General features: G+C 41.7%; 1 protein-coding gene across 2 annotated transcripts in view; it reads left to right on the top strand.

Annotated features, from left to right (window-relative positions):
- Nucleotides 1-22,388, top strand: part of camkk1a (calcium/calmodulin-dependent protein kinase kinase 1, alpha a) — a 168,450-nt gene that overhangs the window by 115,321 nt on the left and 30,741 nt on the right. For both annotated transcript variants that reach the window (XM_074671644.1, XM_074671645.1), the window contains exons 7-9: nucleotides 12,613-12,649; nucleotides 12,989-13,010; nucleotides 16,513-16,601. In XM_074671644.1, the coding sequence (XP_074527745.1) occupies nucleotides 12,613-12,649; nucleotides 12,989-13,010; nucleotides 16,513-16,601 (148 nt within the window). The remainder of the gene's footprint in view (nucleotides 1-12,612; nucleotides 12,650-12,988; nucleotides 13,011-16,512; nucleotides 16,602-22,388) is intronic.

Here is a 22,388-nt window from a genome sequence, read left to right on the forward strand (position 1 = left end):
TTTAATTGATAAAAACAACAGCTCACCTGTATAGAACATGAACATAACATACCTTTATATGAAGTCTCTCTGACATCACTGTTATGATATTTATCAGGGGAAATTCATTCTGGAGCTGTCCGAGATTTAACTCTAGCACGTCAGAGTGGTGCCATCACCAGTGACAGGGTGTTTTAGCTGTTTATTAATCCCAACAAGCTGCGTTTTTCTAGCTCCCTCCAGGAGGTGAGCTGGCTATAAACATCTTTCATAATTCCTCCTTACATTGTGACACATCATGTACAGCTGAGGTCAAAAGGATTAGCCCCCCTATGAAATTTTGTTTTAAGTTTTTTTTTTTTTTTTTTTTTTCATGTTCTCCACACAGCTTTTCAAACATCTTAGATTTTAATTTGGATTTTTACATTATTTTACTTTGCGCACAGAAACAAAATGATTTTACTAAGACACAGAAATGACCAGAATGATTAGCTCCCTGTTGCTAACAGTTAGCTACGTCTTCTGTTTGATGGATAACAGCGTGCAGTCATTTGGAGTAGTTGGTAACAAGCCTCCGTCATGTCTCCTGAGGACTCTCAACCCGTTCTTATTTGACAAATCCCTCAAGCTCCATCAGATTTGATTAGCTTATGGCACTCCGGTCTTGACTCTGGTCTTCAATTCTGTCCCCTTGTACATGGTTTAAATGATTCAAGTCAGAAGCTTTGAGCCGGCCAGTCAAAGGTTCACTTTGGGTTTTTTGGAGCTAGTTTTTCCCCAGGAGCCAAGTTTGTTTTGGCTCATTGTCATGTTGGAAGACAAAGCATCGACCCTGACCCAGTTTTTCTGGTGACTGCTTAAAGGTTTTTTTTTACAAATTTTCACATATCCTGTCTTCATGATTCCTTTAACCTTGAAGAGGTTCCAGTTCCAGAGTGGGCTCTTAGTCAGGGGGCCAAAACTGGAATAGCAACTTTGAAGGACACCTCTGGGTTAGGGCTGCACGATTATCGCAATCGCAATGTCAGCACATGCAATAACGTTATCGCAATCGCAATGTCAGCACATGCAACTCAGACTTTTCTCCATGATAACCAAGCAAGTCTGTAGACTCATCATGACACAACTTTTTTTATTAAATCGCAAGCACAATCGCAATCGCAATATTGTCCACCTAATCGCAAATCGCACCTTTTTCCCAAATCGTGCAGCACTACTCTGAGTACAGGCTGACAACCTAACCAGTATTAATATTTGACCCCTATACATGTATTCTAGCCAGGGCCCAATTGCCCTCACCAACCAGTTGTGGTTGGCACATGAAGGATGGAATGCTGATCCCCCAGCTTTTCACCACAGAACCTTTACAGACTAGATGTTTTGAGCTGACAATCTGTGGATGCAAGAAATTTGGAAGTCAGTGCAGCTCTAGGAAGTGCAGCTGTGGAAGAAGTGGAGTCTATTGCAGGGGGGCATGTGGGTGTGCCTGCACAGTTCGGTGTAAGAATACTGAGGTATCTTTGTCTCTATTATAATGAATTTAATACGGTTTGATGCAAGTTTTATTTTTTATTTTTTACTGTGAAAGTGGATGTATACTCAAATGATGGCCTACTTTTCCTGCTGTCCTTGGAATATGAAAAAAAAACTGTTCCTTTTTGAACGATTTAAACATTATTTTTCTTACTAAATTAGTTGACTCAAATTTTCCTTTGCTGTACAGTTTTATACTTTGGATCAGCAGATGCTTTTGTCCAAAGCAATGTACTTACAACATTACGTGTAGTAGCTACTGACCTAAACTCTACAGAAGAGAAACAGCTGCTGCATTTGGGTGATACTTATTGCTAAAGTGATATGTCTTTAAAATGCAATTTCATTTTAAATTCCGCTGATAAGGTCAAATATCACCAAAGGCACCTGGAATTCCAAATTTCTGTCTGAACTTTTAGATACTTAAACTTGTGTATTGATGCACTGGCTCACACCACAGGCTTCACATTTAGCATGACTCTTGCCCATGGACTGGGGTACTAAATGATATGGGTTTGGGGGTACTATCTTATGTAATCAAGATTATATTCAATAAAAAATGTTTTCTTCTGGTGGAGATACGTTTTTACATGTTCTAGCTCCATAGCTCATATATTTTTTACAATATTTAAAAAGAATATAAATATGATACTTTATTGGGCAGCCCATGGTTGTTAGCTTTCATTTGACACCAAGTTTATGTTTATGGCCTTTGTGGTTCTGGAGATATTTGACATTTAATGTGGACATGTCGTCTTGCACAGAAAACCTGAAAATTGGCCTGAAATTGCTCGTAAATGTCCGCACCCAAAAAATTCAACTTGACAACCACCCTAGAAATTTACCTCTAATTAGAAAAATAGGTTAACAACCTGTAACCTGACATGTCCACAAAAGTCCTAACAGAAGAACTTTTCAGAATTGGCCCCCTGGCTATCTGAAGCATCCCCTCAGCATGATACTCCTACCACCCTATTTAACTGTGGTGGCAGTGATCTTTGTGTTAGAACACCTCTGTGGCTCTTCAAAGAGCTCTAGTTTGGTCTCATCTGACCAAGAACACTTTGTCTACTTCCAGTCTGCAGAATCCACCTCCAGACTGTCCTCAGCGTCCTTCAGTCTGCTGGGTTGAAGGTGTGTCTCACTCCTGTAGAAGCAGAGTTCTTCTTGGCCTGCATCCTCTACAGCAGTCCATTTCTAAGACATCAGGGCTCAAGTGACAGTCTTCTTTCACTCTGTGACAGTTCATGACTCAGCTAAGTCATGTACTTCTGTAGTTTGGTAGTTTTCCCCAGCTTTTTCTCTTTCACCAGGTTTCTTTCCAGAGTCCAGTTTGAAACCTTTGTCTTCCTGTCTCTTGACTATTTCTGTCCTGTGTGGCTCTCGCTCTTTGAATTTCTTGATGATACTTTTCACGCCATTTCCTGACACTTGGGAACGCAGTGATAACTTTGTATATCCTTCTCCTGCTCTGCAGTCATCAACAAATCTTTTCCTCCAGTCTAAACTGATTTCTTCCTTTTGTCGCGTTGCTTTCAGCTTCAGTAATGGCTCAAAGCCTAACTGAGGTTTTTACCCTGCATGTAAAGTGTAGGACAGCTCTCACTTTGAACCGGATTGATTGATGATTACAAGCTGTGAGCATTACAGAGTTAAAGCAGATGATCAAAACACAACAGTGCATTCATGCATCGAGTCATAGTTGGATCGTGAAGTCACAGCAGGGGATCTAGTCTTGTCTGTGTACACATGCAAAAAAGAGAATCGGACCTCTGGTCAAGAACATCTCACTCCAGTATGATGGAAAGTGCTGTCGTTTGTTGATATATAAAGCTGTCTGCTGAAAGAACTAGTTGAAACAGATCAGAGTTCCTTGAGTTGCATTAAAAGCAAGGTTGTTTCCTCCTCTCTCCAAAAGTGAGACCATGAAATATGCTTGCAACGAAACCCAAGGCAAACAGAGAAATGCCGAATCCTGCCAAATCCACTTAAATCGAGTAGCGACGGCGTTACCTACAGTATGTGTGTCGATAGAGCTGTGCTTAGTCCATTCTTACTCTGACTAAGTTGTTTCCATCTTAATAGTCCAATCCCATGCTCATAGTTCGATTTCTTAAGCTGCATGTAAACACGCTAAGTGGTTTGTGCTATGGCTCAATAGAAAGGTTAGTCCTAAAGGGGGCTAGGTATCTTGACCCTGGTATCTTTTTTTTGTGAAATATTTTTTTGTCCATGCAAAAAGTTAAATATCATAAGAATCCAAAATCAAACTAGGATGTTTAAAAAAGCTGTGTTGAAAATTCATTGATCTGTTACTAAAGCAATTTTAACATTTTTGAAACAAAAAAGCTTAAAATGTCATGGCAAATCATTTTGACCTCAGCTATAGATGTATACAGTTCATCTCCATTAGGATGAGAGCACACAGCGCAGCTCTGCACAGCACAGAGTGGAGATACTAACCGCTCATCTCAGTCATTAAAGGGGACATATCATGCTTGTTTCTCCTTTTCACTATACCAGACTAGGATGCCTGTAAAGCATTTCTGCCCTAGTCTTTTAGTTCCTTCATTGCCCCACAATAGCGTTCTCAATATCCTCATTTTAGGCCATTCTGAAGATCTCGTTGAAACGCTCCGTTTCCAGAATGACCTCCAGTAACCTCGCAACGTCACAGCCCTTTGTGCTCTGATTGGTCAGTTCTATCAGAGGGGCGGAGGGGGTAGAGCCAGGGGGCGGTTTTTGCAGCATGGCAGTATTTACAGAATCGCCACATTGAATGGAGCAGACCGAGCAAGTTTGCTGTTTGCCAAAACTTCACCATAAGGCATTGATAGCACTAATAAAATGGCAGAGTGTAGGATACGTCCTTTTGTATTGGACCCCGAGTCAGACCCGGACGGTTCTGCAGCTCAGGAGGAAGAAAATCCACCTGGACACAGATCATCTCAGGACGCTTCAGTGTGGTGAGTCAAACCGGTACTGTAACATGTATAGTTTATACGTGGAAATATAGGCAGACTTCACCAATAAACTATTTCTTTAACAGGGCTCCATCCTGCTCCTTCACTTTTCTCTGTCTGTTTTATCCATCATGCTGAAAGTGTAGTCTAAAGATCGCCTCTACCGTCAGTTCGTCACTATGTTATTACCGCAGCATTATTGTGGTCCAGGTTCACAGTGCATGTCAGAACAAGCATGTAAATATCACAGTCTCACAAGCATTACGACGTCTGCTAAAACTACAGTGTTTTAACTGCTAATTGTTTGCCAAATTTCACCGTAAGGCATTGATAGCACTAATAAAATGGAAGAATGTAGGATACGTCCTTTTGTATTGAAGAAAATCCACGACACACATCATCTCAGGATGCTTCAGTGTGGTGAGTCAAACTGGTACTGTAACATGTATAGTTTATATGTGGAAATATAGGCAGACTTCACCAATAAACTATTTCTATAACAGGGCTCCATCCTGCTCCTTCACTTTTCTCTGTCTGTTTTATCCATCATGCTGAAAGTGTAGTCTAAAGATCGCCTCTATCGACAGTTTGTCACTATGTTATTACCGCCATTATACTCTGCTCTTGGTGGGTGTATCCCTCGGTGGCGGTTGTGTGACTAACTGACATCACAGAGGAGGAGCTGCTTTATCAGATTACTCCAATAAAAAGAAAGGATCCTCGCGTTGTCACGAAGGTCGAAATCTCGCGGCCAAATGTCAATGACCTATTTTCAGAGGCATCAAATCTCGTTCTAGGATAAAATACAATATCTCATTTTTTGAAAATTCAGGGGGGTGAAAGGTCTTGTTTTCAAATTTATTATATTATATGTAAGTATTAAATCTAGGATCAGCATGATGTGTCCCCTTTAACTGGAAAACTGGGGCAAAGTGCACAGAGCTGCGGGACTTCAAGAGCATCTTTGCGTTTGACTATCATTTGAGTAACGTGCTTTGTGACTTAGACCTTGAGAAGGAGCAGATCACGTTGACAAATGATGCACAATTACTGATGCCACTAACAGCCTCAGTCCATTCTTTGTGTAATAAATTGTCAGTGAGAGTCATGCTTTTGTCAGTATTACTCCCTGATGAGCTCTGACCTGCACGTTTTTAACCTACAACAACATTAATGGCGTCCTTCAGTGAGATGGTGAGGGATGTTAAAGTGGTTTAGAAACTCTCTTCTCTGTTCAGCTCATTTTATCGTTAACTGCATGAACTCATCAGGGAGGGGCACAGAGCAGGGAACGAGTTTGTGTGTTGGACACAACCCAAGACATTAGACACAGTAAACACCGTACATGCTAAACAAGCTAGCATTGGCAGCGTGAGCGTGTTTGAAGACATGAGCAAATGACACTGAAGAGCTGCTATCATTGACATAAGCTTTGTGGTTTATGTAATGTGAAGCACGAGGTGCAGCTGTTGTAAGTACATACACTTTATCATCAGTTAATCTTCTTTTATATCTTTATATGTTTGTTTTTCAGGTTTTATTGAACAAGGGATATGGTAGCGAGGTAAATGTCATACATCTTAACTAACCAAATCAAAGTAGGTTTACAGACTTTGGGTGAAGATTACGCTTCATCCCTCCATCATGAGATGACCTTTCTTGCTGTGTATCGTTCTCTTTCTGTGGTATAAGAAAAAAAGGGGGAAAGAAAATCTGTTCTGTCATGTGGTGTAACCTCAGAGACGTCTGTGTCACTCTTATATTCGTGGGACATTTTCTGATGTTTAGGGGATTTTATTCAGGAGAAGAGCTCCTCCTGAGAGTGGGCTCTTATTTACAGCAGCCGGCGCTCTCAAGCTGAATTGGGGAGGTTCGAAGATGGATCGACTTTTACTTTCTGCAGAGGCGGTTGTTTGTGAAATATGATAGCCCATTTGAAGACGTGACCTGAGATGCCCGCCGCTCCCCTGCGATATTATCAGAGTCTTCTTCAATCTCAGCCAGATGGCGGGGGCACCGACATCCTGGTCGGGAGCTGAGCTCAGGGAGGCAGTCGTAGGGAAAGTGGTCTGGCTTGCACTGCAGTAAAATGTGCCAGAAATATAAAAGAGTTTTAAAGTAAAATGGCGAGTTTTTCAACTCATTTCATCCCTTTCTCTTGTAATTGGGATAAGTGGGTGGTGGGGGAACCTGCTTCACTCGTTACTCCTCTTCGTTCATCCCTTTTAACGGTCTGTGCTTTATTATTCCTACCAACTGATTCCTGTGAGACTGCAGTCCGGTCCATCTCATTATGAATCGACTCTTTCTCCCCGTCCTGAAACATTAAAGCAGACACAGAGTGGAACAGATTAAAACTGATGAGAGGGATGGGGTCATTTGTCACAGATGGCGGAGGAGAGGCAGTAAAACTAGCGCCCTACTTGCCAAAGCATGAATCCGTTTAAGTGTGGACTCTTGAATATACTGAGCTCTATTAATGTCACTTCAACATAAGCCTTCTACACTGTTTAATGCATCTTAGTCAGTGCATTAGCAGACAGCTGCAGAGGAAATTACCAGACTGTTAATGGTTTAACTCTGCATATAAAGACCGCTCATTTACTGCTGCTGTTCTCTGCTTTTACATTAAAAGAGTGAAACATTGTCTGATGCACAAGAAGAAAACAAGCAAACACTCTTCTGTTTGCTATCATGGGTAAATGCTGCCCCTGTCCTTGGATTCCCAGAACTGTGTGCTCTGTGTGTTGTTTACCCTCAGCGCGGTCATTTAAATTCAGCAGCAGGTTGTGTTTAAAGCTCAGCTCCAGATGGACTGTGCGTCCTATGGTTTGCGTGAGCTGTGAGCAGTGTCCTTGCAGAGCCTGAGCCATGTAGTCTGTTGGGAACACCTGTTTTTATTACCTGGCCAAAGATGGATTACTGACAGAGTATAACAGGCAACTAACCTAGAGCCAAGACCTGCAGAGGCTGCAGAGGCTGCAGAGGCTCCAGAGGCTCGTTTAATATCTGTGTGGAGCTGATGAGGTGTTACCAAACAAGGGGTTTGAGAGGACACATGCAGAGTTCAAGAAGATACTAATATTTCTGTCAAACTTCTCTTAACAGCTATACGCAAAAATAATTTCACTGCTACATGGTGTGATAAGAAAACAAGAGCATTGGTGCGTTATTGAGGCTGTTTGAAATCTTCGAGGCAGAGATGTCAATAGAAGTATTTTGTTAATCATCAACAGTGTCGAGCAAATTACTTTTTAAAAAGTTATTAGTTATAGTAACTCATTACTTTCCCAAAAAAGTAACTTAACAAGCATCGTAATGACTTGTTCTTAAATGTAATTAGTTACCTGGGAAAGTCTTAGAATAGAATAGAATAGAATAGAATAGAATAGAATAGAATAGAATAGAATAGAATAGAATAGAATAGAATAGAACTTTGTCATTGTAACAAGTACAACAAAATTGAAGTCACAGCAGCAATCAGGAAAACAAAAGTGTCTAGAAAGTGCAAAAAGGTCCATAAGAAACTAGATGATGACAGCTTGTCCATCATTGTCCAGTCAGCCAGTCTCCACCTCCACAGGGTCCAGGACTGAGCTTCTTCAGCAGTCTGTTCAGTCTCTGTCTCCTGGATCCTGTCTGCTCACAGCAGGTGAAGCTTTTCTAATGTGGTGTTGGTGTCTGGTGTTAGCTCTGTTAGCCATGTCTGTGAATAGCATGATGCTACTCTGCCTTCTGGTATTCCCTCTGTAGCTGGGTTAGCATGGCTAGCTTTTCCATCTTATTGGAGATAGATCTTACGTTCCCAACAACGATGGATGGAAGGACAGGTCTACGTCGTCACCTCCCAGCTCACATCCGAGAACCAGCACGTTGTCCTCACCTCCTTCTCCTCACCTTGAGGGGAAACATCAGGCCTTACACCAGTTAGCATTGACATGCTACAGGCTGCTGTGTCCCAAAGCCCAGGTATCTTGCCTTGCCTTGGAAGGCAGTGCCTTCAAAGCCACTTCCTTCCAGTCCAAGGCAAGTGTCCTGCCTCTGCTCAAAAGGAGATGCTAATGGAACAGCCTACAAAGGCATATTTTTTACCAGATTCCTAGATTTACTAGATTCCTTTCCCAAATTTTTGTGTAATTGGAGTTACATTGTCTCACATAACATGTGTTGCACTGTGGACAGTGCTTGGAAAGTTTATACAAACGTGGGAGTAGACCGTATGCTCAAGCGACTACAAATACTGTCATGGCTTGCCACTTTTGTACACTTTTTGCTTTTTTATTGTCACATCATTGACACCCTAAAGGTGCGGCTTCTCAGTAATTATAGTTACGTGAGTGACACACAAAAGAGTTAAGTGGTGGACATGGTATAAGTTGTTATTTTCAAAAGGTGTATTTTGTTACTTACATTTAATTTGGAATTTACAGCGCGCCTCCACTGGAGCGTCTTTTCCTTTCATTTTTTTCATTTTTTGTAGATTCATGCATTGCATTTTGGGTATTTATAGCCATGGCAAGGCAGTGAAGGATACACCTGTGTATCCTTGGTCAATTAGCCACATGCTAACCAAATGGAGGACATAGCCCCCGGAGGACATGAACATTGGAACAGCCCTTAGGCAGCATCTGATGATGTGGATGCCTGCCCACGCCCACATCAGACCAAGGCAAGGCAAGGTACCTGGGCTTTGGGAAACAGCCCTGGTCTTTGCTTCAGTGGTGTCTACAGACTGTGATTCAATGTACAGATGTTGGATGCAGCTATTGCTGTTAAAACTTTGTTGCTTACAGAGTTTAAGGGTGTATTCACACCTGGATCGTTTGGGGCAGTTGTTCCAAAACAGTGGACAGCCCCCCGAAAGTCCGGTTTCTCTGGGCATATGTGAACACAGCAATTGTACTCGGATGCGGGACAAAACAAGCCAAAATTAGGTGGTCTTGGCTTGCTTTCATTCGAGCCCTGTAGTGGTTCCTTTACAGTGAGAACACATATGCCCCAACAACCAGCACAACTGACTCATAACTGTTGCTCACACTGTAGTGATGGGGGCAGTAATGAGCTCAGTTGACAACAGCAGAAGAAGAAGTAGAGAAGCCTGAAGAACAGAAAATATGAGTGTTGGGCTCACATGGAACAGCGAGGGAATAAAATGCCTCATTGAAAAAACTGCACATGTTGTTCATATAGCACACACTGGTGCACAAGCCAGATAAACGCTATAATGCAAACTAGCCACACACGTTGATGTTTCACGGCGGGTAAGAACATGAATAAATGAAGATAGGGAAACTCCTCGTCTTCAGTGTATGATTTCTGACAAATGAGAGAAAATATCGAACGCACCTAACATTTGTAAACAACTTTGGACCACAAGAGACTTTTGCCTTGTGATCACAAACGAACCAAGTGACAACCACTACAATTGTATCATTTTGTAACAGTTCAACTTTATCCCTTAGAATAACGCGAAACTGTACTCACCAGGGCAGGCGGACAGCACAGGCCGCCGGGGGTAACCGGGGCCGACACACTAAAGAAAAACAAAGATCTTAACGATCTCGATCCCTCTGCTTGCCCTTTATAAATCAAAAAGGAAGGTAAAAATAACCAAGAACGAAAACTCAGATCAGTGCTTGAATTTGAAACTTATATTTTCTCAAAATCTTTAACTGAAAACACGCCCAACCTGGACGGACAAATCCGAAGAACTCAACTCACAAATAAAACAAAAAATACTCAGTCCAATAAAAAGGAAATAGTCCTTAGTCCCTTGTGTCCATTCTCGAGTTATTTGAGTCCTCTCTCAGTTCCCACCTGTCATCCCAACGAAACCAAAGTAATCCATACCGGAACAAAGGAAAAAACCTGCGGTGTCCGCCGACCAGCCTCTATTCCACCAGGGGAAAGAAAAAATGAAGAAATAATAATTCCCTTAAAGATATTTTGCTCCCCAGCTTCCTCCAAAGCTGACGATCCCCCCAGAACAGCGGGGTGCCAATCGAAGAAAGGAAAAAAGAGGAATAATCCGACAAAAGCTCCTTGCTGTCGGGGTAGCTTCACCACGCTCCTCACCGGTGCACACCTTACTTCCCCCCAAAGTTTCTTTCCCCACCCCTTTTGACACTTCTCAACAGAAGTGAACTCAAAAATAAGAATAAAAAAACATACAGCAAAACACATCCAGAATAACACAGCCCCAACATCACCGACTCCATAAACAAAAAAAACAACAACAAACATAAACAACCCAATAACCCCGTGTGCCTATTTAAAGGAATCAAGTGCTACCTCACCGCAAAACAGAACAGCAAATAAAAACAACAATATCTCCTGTTCCAGTGAGGCCTCCCCTGACTGTAATTTTGACCTTGGGCTTTACAATTTTTGCCCCTGAATCAAAACAAAGTAAACGAGCCACAGGAGTGAATACACCCTTAGTCTGCTGCAACTATCCAGTGTCGCTTGTCTTCTGTCTTTGGCGAGGGGCAAACATACTCTCAACCAACTCTTACATTGACAGTGAATACAAGTAACTGCACCTGTTAAGAAAACCATCTGTAAGATGTGAGTATCATGCTAATCCATATTTAAAATATGGAATCCATATTTAAAATGTGGAATTAAAGTAACAGTACTGAATTTTCATATTAAGCATAAGATTGTCAAACCTTTACATATTAATATGTTGTAGAAATCTCTGAACCTGTCTGTAAACTGAACAAAACAGCCATCACATAAGGCTCTCCTTACTGGGTCATGACAGGGGCTAGCCTCACCACCAAGGTCTGCCTGTGGCTCTGTAAAGAGACTACAGCTAAAACAAAGAGTTTCAGACAGTTGCTCAAACAAGGTTTTCTGAAAACACCAGACTGAGAAAAATAGCCATGAATCACATAAAGATACTACGGGGGTACCAGAGGGACAGAATTAAGAATAAAAGAAGTGAAATACCTCCCTCTTGAATTTAACCCAACAGAAAACAGCTACTCTGTGCTAAGAGATCGGTTTGAGAAACACCTCTAGGAGCAGTGGCGCAAAAAGTGCTTATGCACTATATGTGATGCATAGGGGCGCCGAGCTAGAGGGGGCGCCAAAGCGATAGGGGAGAAATTATTTTAAGTCAGCATCTTCTGTATTCGACAGCTGTTTCTGTTAAAGACACAATCGATAGTAAGAATAAGAGAGATAAGAAGTATAGAGATCTCTATAGCTGTCATGTGTCTGCATACCCCCCAGAAAGAAGGTAGCTGCGCTCCTGTCTAGGAGAGTGCGACTGTATTTGAAATAGTAATAGTTCACCATGATGATGTCATGATGATAAGTAAACATTTGCTTAAAGCAAGGATATTTGTCGTTGCTCTTGTATTGATAAGATCATTAAAAACTTAAACAAATATCCCTTTGAAATACACTTGGAGAAGATAAGATGTGGTTTTATTAAATATGTGCTGCTATTGATCATAAGTTAACTTTGTGGATAATCAGGATTAAAAACCGAATCATTCAGAGCTCTCCTAAGAGCAGATTGTGAGCTGTGCCTGCATGCAGATATGTGTATGCAAGTGAGACATTATTGAAGCTAAATGTTTGTTCGATGACAGCCGACATGTTCTGGGATTGTGTTCCTCTTCTTATGTTCACCACATGGACTGTTTCCCTGCTTACGGCCAATGTTCCCAATCCTGTGTAATGATACTGGGCAGAGGGACAGGGAAACTGAGGCTCAGCAGACCCCGACTGCTTTCTTTAATCCAAGTCCCTTCAGCAGCTTTGGCCGGCCGTGAACCTGCCCGGCCAACTTTTGACTGCAGAGTTGGAATTTTGCTCCAACTTTAAAAAAGTCTCACCAGCGCCCTAACTATTAAACATTGCAGGAGGCTCTCATGAGGATATAAATTAAAGGCCAAAAGGTTATTTTCCACCACTTTTGAAGCATCAAGGACTCTGCTATCACTGTAAAAATCTTGTAAAAGGAAGATCTGACCTGAGTGCACCCTCTCATCTTTTTACACCACCCTCAGAATAAATAATACATGTCAGTCTTAAAAGTTTTCTATCTACTTAATACTTTTTCTGAGGACCTTGAGGTTTTCACTGTACGCCTCTGTTCATGATGTTTATGTAACTCTTCCAGGTGCTGGATGATCCAGCGGAGGACAACCTTCACATGGGTAAGCACGATCCTTCTGTCCAACTCTTCCTATCTGTTTGTGTTCTCTGTGCCACATATGCCAGGGACAAGTGTTCATATAACTTATTCATAATTCAGAGCCTCTCTTGAATGATCACCTCAGGGCTCACACATTATGCAGAAATCTTCCATCAGCACAGCCAGGGCAAAGTCAGGACGCCCGTGAGCGTGGCAGCGTCTCTTTATGAGCCTAATGTGACGGCTAATTTAGCGCCGTCGTTAAAAAACAATGTGAAGCTCGCAATGGTCAAACCCAGCTGAATACATGACTGAATAAACTGTTTGCTTCTGTTTCTCTCTGCTTCCTTTCTCCTGGCAGTTTTTGAGCTGATGCGTAAAGGGTGAGTACAGAACATGCCCTTTTCTTCAATAATTCAAAGCTCTCTTGCTCTTCTTCCTCTACCTTCACCTCTGCATGTCATCCTCCTCCTCCTCTCCTTCATCCTCGTCCTCCTCTCTTTCATTACTGGGAGCTGACAGCGTGCTGGTTTGAGTTTCATCCCAGGCTTCAAAGGCTGGTAATGTTCTCTGGTTTTCACAGTTATTAGCCGCGGCAGACGGCCGTGTGGACGCGTCACGTTCTGAAGCGCGAGCTGCTCGCTCCTACCCCCTACCCCCTCCTCAACAAAGCAGTGATGATCTAACAATCATACACCTTTTGTTACTCTAAGCTCCTGGAGGAGGGAGGGGGCGGCTGACATCATTACACATACCAGCATCAATGAGCGATGTCCTCCTTTAATTGGAAGGTTTGCTCTATTTGTTAGCTTTTTCAGAACCAGAGAGAACTTTTGCTCTCATGTTGCCCCAGGGAGACAATGATAGACAGACAGGCTGATTAATGCAGAACAGCTGCCTCATTTGGAGGCTACTTACCATAAAACTCCATCATTGGTACCTACTGCTACATCTGCACTGCTACAGCTGCTGACTTCATGGAGGAAGACTCAGGATTTCAGGTCTTCTAGAGCAAAATTTGTATTTAAAAACCAATCCCTGTGTATGCATTCACTGTCATTTTAAGCCAACGTTTCTGACAGCCTGTTGATGTAGGGTTTTTAAAAGATGGAACTGTGAAAAATGCATGTTCATGAAACTTTGAGGTAGAGGATCCCAATTTTTGCTAAAATGAAGCAGCATGCAATGCAAAGCTGTGACAGTGCTTCACTTTTTACGCATTTTGTTTTGTTGCAGACTCATTCCAAAGTGGAATATTGTTTTTTCCTAAATCTAAAAAAACGAGGAAAAAGTTTTTTTTTGTTTGTTTTTTTCCTCTTAATTTTTGTGGATGTATTAGAAACAAAATAACTAAGACATCGCAGCTATATGAGTATTCACAGCCTTTGCTCAGCACTTTGTTGATGCACCTTTGGCAGCAGTTACTGCCTCATGCCTTTTTGAATATGATGCCACAAGCTTGGCTCACCTCCCTTTGAGCAGTTCGGTCCATTCGTCTTTGCAGCCCCTCTAAAGCTCCATCAGGTTGGATAGGCAGCGTCGGTGCTCAGACATTTTCAGATCTCTCCAGAGATGTTTGATCAGATTTTAGTCTGGGCTCTGGCTGGGCCACTCAGAGACGTCTTGAAGCCACTCCTTTGATATCTTGTTTGTGTGCTTGGGGTTGTTGTCCTGCTCAAAGATGAACCGTAGCTCCAGCCTGAGGTTGAACGACTCTGGAGCAGGTTTTCATTCATCTTTCCCTCAATCCTGACTGGTCTCCCAGTTCCTGCTGCTGAAAACCACTCCCACAGCAGGATGCTGCCACCACCATGCTTCATCGTAGTAGAGATAGACGGATATGGACTTTTCTGAGCCGATGCCAATTATTTGATAACCGATATTTGAAGCCAATATTAATTTGCAGTCAAACTACAAATATTGGTGTCAAAATTTTGAACAATACAAACTCCAACACTGAACTTCATTCAAATACTGTTCAGCATGAGTTCATTAAACAGTTCCCAGGCTTAGCAGCATGAATTATAAAGTTAAAATTAAAACTTAAAAAAGAATTGCCTAAGTTTTCTACAGTAAATAAAGTTTTCCAAAGTTTCAATGTAACGGCAATAATTGTAATAACTGCACTGCTGATTGGCTGTTACCCCAGCCAAGTAGTGACTGTAGACAGCGGAGCGGCTGCATTAGAGCCACAACAACACAGTTTGAAATTTGTTTATTATCAGCTGTCGGATTGAAAAAAAAAAAAAAAAGGCTGATGCCAATATGTCTTAAAATACCAAATATCGGTCCCGACCGATAATCGACCTGGCGGATAATTGGTTAATGTCTATACTGAAGGGATGGTATTGTCCAAGTGATGAGCAGCGCCTGGTTTCCTCCAAACATGGAGCCTGGCATTTACACCAAAGAGTTCAGTCTTGGTCTCATCAGAGTTTTCATTCTCATGGTCTGATAGTCCTTCAAGTGATACTCCGGGATGGAACAAGTTGGGTCCTATCACAAGGTTTAGGGCAGAAATTACCCCTACAGCAGTGATTTTGTGCAGCAGAAGCACAGAGCGCTCACACCAAACACCCCCTCCCTGCTCCTCTGCTGGTTTCCTCTGCACTCAGACGGGGCCATTTTTTACTTGACCAAAAACACAAATAAACGAACTCCCACCGAAAAAATCTGATATTGGTCTGCATTCACGCTTTATTTAGAGAATTTTCAGTGCGTTATGTTCACACAAAAACACCGCTAAATAAGGCTCTAGTTCTCATCGTGTCTCTTTGTCCTGGCAGACTACCTACGTTTGTTTATATCTGGCACACCCCGCGCGTGGACTGATACACTAAGCGGCGAGCGCCTCGTAGCCAGCTGTGGCTCTGCAGCGGAGGTAGCACCGTTTTACGACATGATAAGAACTTGAGCCTTATTTAGCCGTGTTGTGTGAAAGTAAGGTGCTGAAAATTCTCTAAATAAAGCAGACCAATATCAGATTTTTTTGGTGGGAGTCAGTTTATTTGTGTTTTTGGTCAAGTAAAATATGGCCCCGTCTGAGTGCAGAGGAAACCAGCAGAGGAGCAGGGAGGGGGTGTTTGGTGCGAGCGCTCTGGGCTTCTGCTGCACAAAATCACTGCTGTAGGGGTAATTTCTGCCCTAAACCTTGTGATAGGACCCAACTTGTTCCATCCCCAGTATCACTTTCAGGGGCCTTTTTACAAACTCCAGGAAGGCTACTATGCTCATTTTTCTAAGGAGTGCTGTATTTATTGTAACAACGGATGATTCTACACACCACTTAGGAAACAAATTATTTATTGGTTGTATTTTCTTTGTAAACAACTTCAAATCAAAGCTTTCATAAATTGTTTGTGACAGTTTCTGAACACTTGTGATCACATCTTCAGTGACACTCTGTCAGTTAAAACCTGTACCTGTAAACAGTTGCTCACTGTTGTTGTATTGTGATATCATATATCCAAACATCCAATCAGTGATCCTTTATAACACCTAATTGTAGTTATAAACTCTAACATCAACAATCAGATACCATTGAGTAAGTCGTAATCAGACACTCCTCTCTGTCAGCTCACTGAAACAGTGAGACAGTGATTATCGACATGCTGAACAATGATCCAAATAAACCAGAGCTGTGTCTGGTACTGTTGATTTTTGGATCTATACGAGAAAATTAAATCTTAATCACAGGTTTCGACCGTCAGAGATGTTTGATCAGATGATTATGTTTTTCTACACAAATCTCTGCATTTGGAACATGATTCATGTGCTAATACAATAACTGATCCAGCATCTGAGCCGTGGATTTGTCTACCTCCCTGTTTCTCTGTCTGTGTGTGTTTCTGCCTGCCTGACTGACCGACCTGCATTGATTTCCAGTCCAGTGATGGAAGTGCCCACAGACAATCCTCTGTCGGAGGAGCAGGCCAGGTTATACTTCAGAGACGTCATCCTGGGCATAGAGTACCGTGAGTATCTCATGCAGAGTGAGGGCTGTCTTTGAGACAGTAAAACACATTTATAAATCTACTTTTCAGGCTTCAATCCCCCTCTCTCTCTGATTAACACAAAGATTTCCTCTGTTAACACAGAAGTCCACTCTGATGCTCATTTTGTATTGTTTTGGTCTTTCCATTATCCTCTCCTAGAGATGGGTACCAAATTAGAGGTGTCCCAGTCCGATATTAATATTGGATATCGGTCCAATATCAGCAAAAAACAAATATTGGTATCGTATCGGAATGCATCTAAAATCTCCGACATAAGCACTTCGACGTAAGCAGTCCATTCCAGACTCCGCTCCTGCTGTTTTTATTTGATTTATTTAAGTTATTTTCTGGGTCTTCTAATTTATTCTTTATTTTATTCACTTACTAGTATCTTTTATGTTTAATGTTAAAACTTCTGTCATCCATTGGTTAATAATAAATGGGTCAGTTTTTCCTCATACCTACTGTTGCTGACTACTGTTGTTTGTTTGAATAATATCACTTAATCAAGCCTTTTCTAACATGAAATACTACAAAATAAGTAATAAAAGTATGCGTGTTTAATGCTGATATCGTATCGGATTAATATCGGTATCGGCCAATACTCAATGCTGCAGTATCGGTATCGTATTGGAAGTGAAAATGTAATATCGGGACATCCCTATACCAAATTAGGGACTTTAATAGGTACCGACCAAATTCTGTCTGCAGTATCATATACCAGTTCATGTCAAATCAAATGGTACCATGTTAAGGTACCTAAATGCCAGTGGCAGTTGCTGGTCAGTCAAGGAGGGGAAGCTCATTTTTTTCTGGCCTACATCATAAATTTGTTTATTTATTTAAACTTAAATTCTACCCTCTGTGTCAGCTTGTTAGCAGCTGGAGCTGCTACGTGAGACTATGACAGGCTGTAAGAGTGAGTGACAGGTGGAGAAGCTCCGCAGCTGCAGCTGTAGCTGCTTATTAGTGAAAAGAGAGAGAATCTATAAACCCAACACTCATCCTTTTTAAGAAAGGTAAACTCGCTGGGTATCGATAAAGCCTCTGAATCGGTTCGGGACAACTGAATGTACAACTAAGAAGATGCTTCGATGGAGGGTTATACTTCAAGATGGCTGACTGGCTCATTTCACTGTCAATCAAAAAGGGATTTGGCCTCAGACAGATCATCCAATCATCATGCAGCAGCCCAGCATCCAGGCCAGCCCACTGCCTCATAGACCCCCAGAGACGCTGAGCGTCCGATGGGTAGAACAAAGCCCAATGTTTATCCAATGAACGTCCAGTTTCCACAGTGGAACAACCCACTCTACGCTTCCTCGCTGAAGTCAGAAGACGCTCAACGTCTGACTGTGTTAAAGCACTGAGACGCTGCGGGGATGAATGAGAAGGAGGTGGAGCCAGTTACCTGTGATAGGAGCTGATTCTGAACAAAAGATGAAGGAATTCTAGCGCAAATTTTGTCAATGAAATGTACACACAGCAGAACATATCACCACTTTTTTGGGGGACATTTTAGGGGAATCTGAGCTTCACTTGCAGTCTTTGAGCAATTGCAACTGCTAAATTCATCCTTGTGACTGTGAGGGAATGGATGAGTGGGTGATTTTCCTTAATGGACATGAACACGGCATTACAATTTTATATACTGAGATTGATAATAATTGTGTTAAATTGAAAAAACTTTGAGATTTCATCATTAAACAAGTTAATATTTATTATTACATAACCTCACAAAAGTATTGAAAATTGGTATGGTTGAGTACCTGTATGGATTTCCAAGTACCGGGCATTGGTACCATATTGTACCAAATGTAAAAGGTACCCATCCCTGTCCCCTCCCTCCCTTTGCTCCAAAACAAGCAGTGTGAGATTTCCGTTTCCCTTTAAAAAGAACAAAGTGTTTTTGACCCTGTGTTTCCACGGCCCTGAGGGTCTGACTGCAGATGTGTGCTGTCCACTTCATCAGTGTCGAGCCTCTCTTCACTGAAATGCTTTCCTCAAGCTGTGTCCTCATTCCCTGTACTCAATCCATTTCACCGAGCCATGAGACGAATGATTAGAGATCAATGCTGCGCTCTCTGGGCTCAGCCTTCAAAACAACAGCAGACCACTGAGACTGAAGCTCTTAGAGCTCACGTGTTAGGTTTATGCCACTGTTTGTGCTTTAGTTTAAAGAGGGGTATTCTGCTTTTACATATTTTTAACATAGACATAAAGTAACAATGCTGGATGTTCAGACTAAACCTGCACAGATTTTAAAGCCTCTATGTGTAAATTTGTTGTAGAAATCCCTGAATCTGTCTGTAAACTGATCAAAACGAACTGTTCTTAGAAAAGCACGAGGTTTTCACGAGATCTTAACAAGATTTGTTGAAAATACGAAGTCATCACAGAAAGATCTCCAAACTGGCTCATGACACATTAGATGTGTGAGCCTCAAACACCAAGGTCTGCCAATAGCTTTGCCCTTGACAGCTTTGTCCCCAAAGGGACTGACCTATCAAATAGAAGGGGTTTTGCGGAGTGGGGAGCCTTAAAGAGACAGCAGCTTGAACAAAGTGTTTCAGAGACAAGCTGAAATAAGAGTTTGCTAAAACACCAGTCTGAGAAAAAAAGAGACTTATTATAACTTTAAAACATGTAAAGCTACTATGGGGGTACCAGATGGACAAAATAAAGATTCAAAGAAGAACAATACCCCCTCTTTAATTTAACACATCAGAAAACATCTTCACTCACCTCGGAGACCGATTACCAAAAGCACCTCTAGACTTGTTGGACTGTATTCACTATAAGTAAAGTGAACTAAGATGAAAGTTTGCTTCATTTTTGCTTATTAAAATTATACAAACTGTTGTGTCAATGAAAATCAGAGTCAGCAGAAATATTACTAAATGTGTCTGCCTCCTTTAATTATTCACACTTGTATTTCAGTTACCGTCCATGTTGGTATACAGTCTTAGAGCTTGTTCACAAAACAAAGACTCTGACTCAACTGAAATGACCTGTAAGTCTATGAACGACCTGAACCATTGTGATAACTTTACTATATCACGTGGTGTTGAGACAGCTGTGGTTAAACAACAGCAGAGGATGACATTTGACAGGAGAGATCCAAATAACAACCAACTGGTTTATAAGAAAGACGCCCTGAGCTCCTCAGCACAGAGTGTTCCTGGTGAGGAACAGAGAGCAGACAGTGTTCCTGGACCATGTCATTCCTCCAAAGGGTTTTTGACACATTAAACCTTCCACATTAGCTGCTGTGATCCAAAAGAGCACAATAACTTCTGCAGTAAGGTCATTACATGCTCTTAAAAAGAAAAATAAACATAGAGTCTCACTATAAGTGAAATAAGACCCTTTTATTTTAGCAGTCAGAGTATGGTTGTTTACTTCACATAGGAGCTTGACTGACAGCTTTTACACTAGCACGAAGGAAACCAAACTAACTACCACCAAGCAACTGGGTATGGATCATTACAGTTTGGTACGGGTTTGATCGGTAAAGCCTGATCCTGTTTGCGTTTCCACAGCCAACCGTGCCCCCTTGTTGTAGGAGGCATGTAAGCTGATGCAAGGCTGTGTCAGTTACTTAACAGCATGACGCCATAGTGGCTTCACACAGTGTACCCCGCTAATAAATAAAAACACAGTAAACAAAAAGCAATGATGGAAGACGTCCAGCAATTTGTCTTCTTTGAGATTTCCATGTGGCTCTTTGTTACAAAGAACAATCAAGCTTTGTTTCAGAGAAGGCTGTGAGCTGCGAAGAGGCTGTTGCACAGTAAGTGACGATTTTTTACGACCGATGTCTGCAGTGTTGTCGCCCCACCTTCTCAGGGTCAGTCGGTTTGGTCTGGAACCCAAACAGAAGGGTCCCAAAAAGTGGGACGGTATAGTTCAGTTATTTGGGGATCTATCCTGGGATTAGTCAGTGGAAACGTTACAAAATGTGTGCCATACCAAGACAAACTGAACTGCTTGGCGGAAACTGGGCTTAAGAAAACCCTTATTTCAGCCTCTGTTTGAAAGTCTTTGTTTTAGCTGCTGTCTCTTTAAGGCTCCCTGCTCCAAAAACCCCCTTCCCTCTGATAGGCCAGCCTTTGGAACCTGATGGGAGCAGAGTTATGGGCAGACCTTGGTGTTTAAGGCCCACTTTACCAAAATTTCTTGAACCAGTAAAGAGATCCCTGTGTAATGACCTAATCATTTAATGGACGGACAGCTACAACACCTGGTGTTGATGGCACGGAACCACAGCAGAGACATGTACCTCTGTGCCCGGAACAGCAACTGGGGAGATCAAGTTCCAATCATACAGGGAGCTGATGAAGACATCCAGACTGATTCAGAGTGATGAATCAACATGAAAGAGAAAACAGACACACTCTCTAGACTTTATGAACTTTATGAACAACATATTTCATGAAACAATCTAAGGCTGTTGGAATTGGACACAGAGAGGTGGTAATCACTCTTTTTTAAACTTCAAGGCAAGAAAGCTAGTGCTGGTTTGTGTTAGCCATGGTGGCTTTCATTTTTGTAGCTTAACATTTTGAAAATTTCTGGATGTTTGGAGGATGTTAAAGACTCTTCGAGAGTTGCCTTTCACACATACACTTCAGATGGTTTCAGCTGGACATGCTAGAAAACTCATTTTGGTGTGGAGGGCATCTTTCTTGAGCGTGTCTTTTATTTTATAATGGTGACTGTTCCTTTGTAAATATTACATAAAATAGTCCAAATTTGTCTCCACAATGGAAAGCTGATGGCATGAAGAGTTTAAAAGAGGCATGGCAGGAGAAGTCTGCGTGAAGTCAGGGTAAACAAACTCAGAAAAGAGTGTTTTCACATGCATCTAATCAAGCTAATGTTAGGGCATTTTAAGAAGTGCTGCGCCAATTAAAAAACATAAATTAGTCAACATTTGTTTCATCAACTTAATGATTAATTGAAAGATTTCCTCCTGATGACTCAAACACGGTACTCAATCAGAATGAATGAAACAAAAAGCGTCTTTTTAAAGTCTTGTGATCCTAAACTGAAGACATCAGCCGTCATTGTGCTGGCCAGTTGTGTGTGTGCGTGCGTGCGTGCGTGCGTGTGTGTTCTTGACTTGAGTGGTGTTAGAGCTAATAAAGTTTAATTGAAAGGCCTCTGATAATAAGAGGGTCTGTCTTTGTAAGATGTCCTCGGATAAGCAGGCTCCACTTATTCAATCAGGGATGAAGTGTCCAGAGCTCAGACACAGACGCTGTGAAGAGTTTGAGCTTTGTGAGACTTTTATTCCTACTTCACAGTGTTCATGACACTAAAGATCTACACATTTATCCAGCTATCAGGTCTTTCAACTATAGGGGAATTGAAACATAGGAATTACAGATTTTTAAACAAAATCAGCAGCTTTGCTCAAAGTATATTTTACATATTCAAAAATGGAAAAAGTCACAACATTAAGAAATGTTCAAGAGAAATAAAGGTTGAAGTTATTTCACTTATTTTATGTATGAGCTCCTTAAAATCTGTGCCTCCCCCTCAGAGCTCAGTGTGAACAGAAGGTCAGCCCGTGTTAAAACGTCCTGTGACCTGACATTTAAAATAATATAACAAGAGAGCAGAGGAACACTGTGGTTTCTTTCAGTAAAGCTGAGCCTCGTCAGCCTGTTTCCATCGCTCCTTCTTGTTAAAGACACATCTCAGAGTGAGAAATGTATCACCTGTGATACACACAGAGTCTTGGTGCTGCAGAGTAAGAGA

This window comes from Halichoeres trimaculatus, unplaced genomic scaffold, assembly GCF_033239565.1.
Source record: "Halichoeres trimaculatus isolate MK-OKI-2021-1 unplaced genomic scaffold, fHalTri1.1 fHalTri1_scaffold_6, whole genome shotgun sequence".
NCBI classification, from domain to species: domain Eukaryota; kingdom Metazoa; phylum Chordata; class Actinopteri; order Labriformes; family Labridae; genus Halichoeres; species Halichoeres trimaculatus.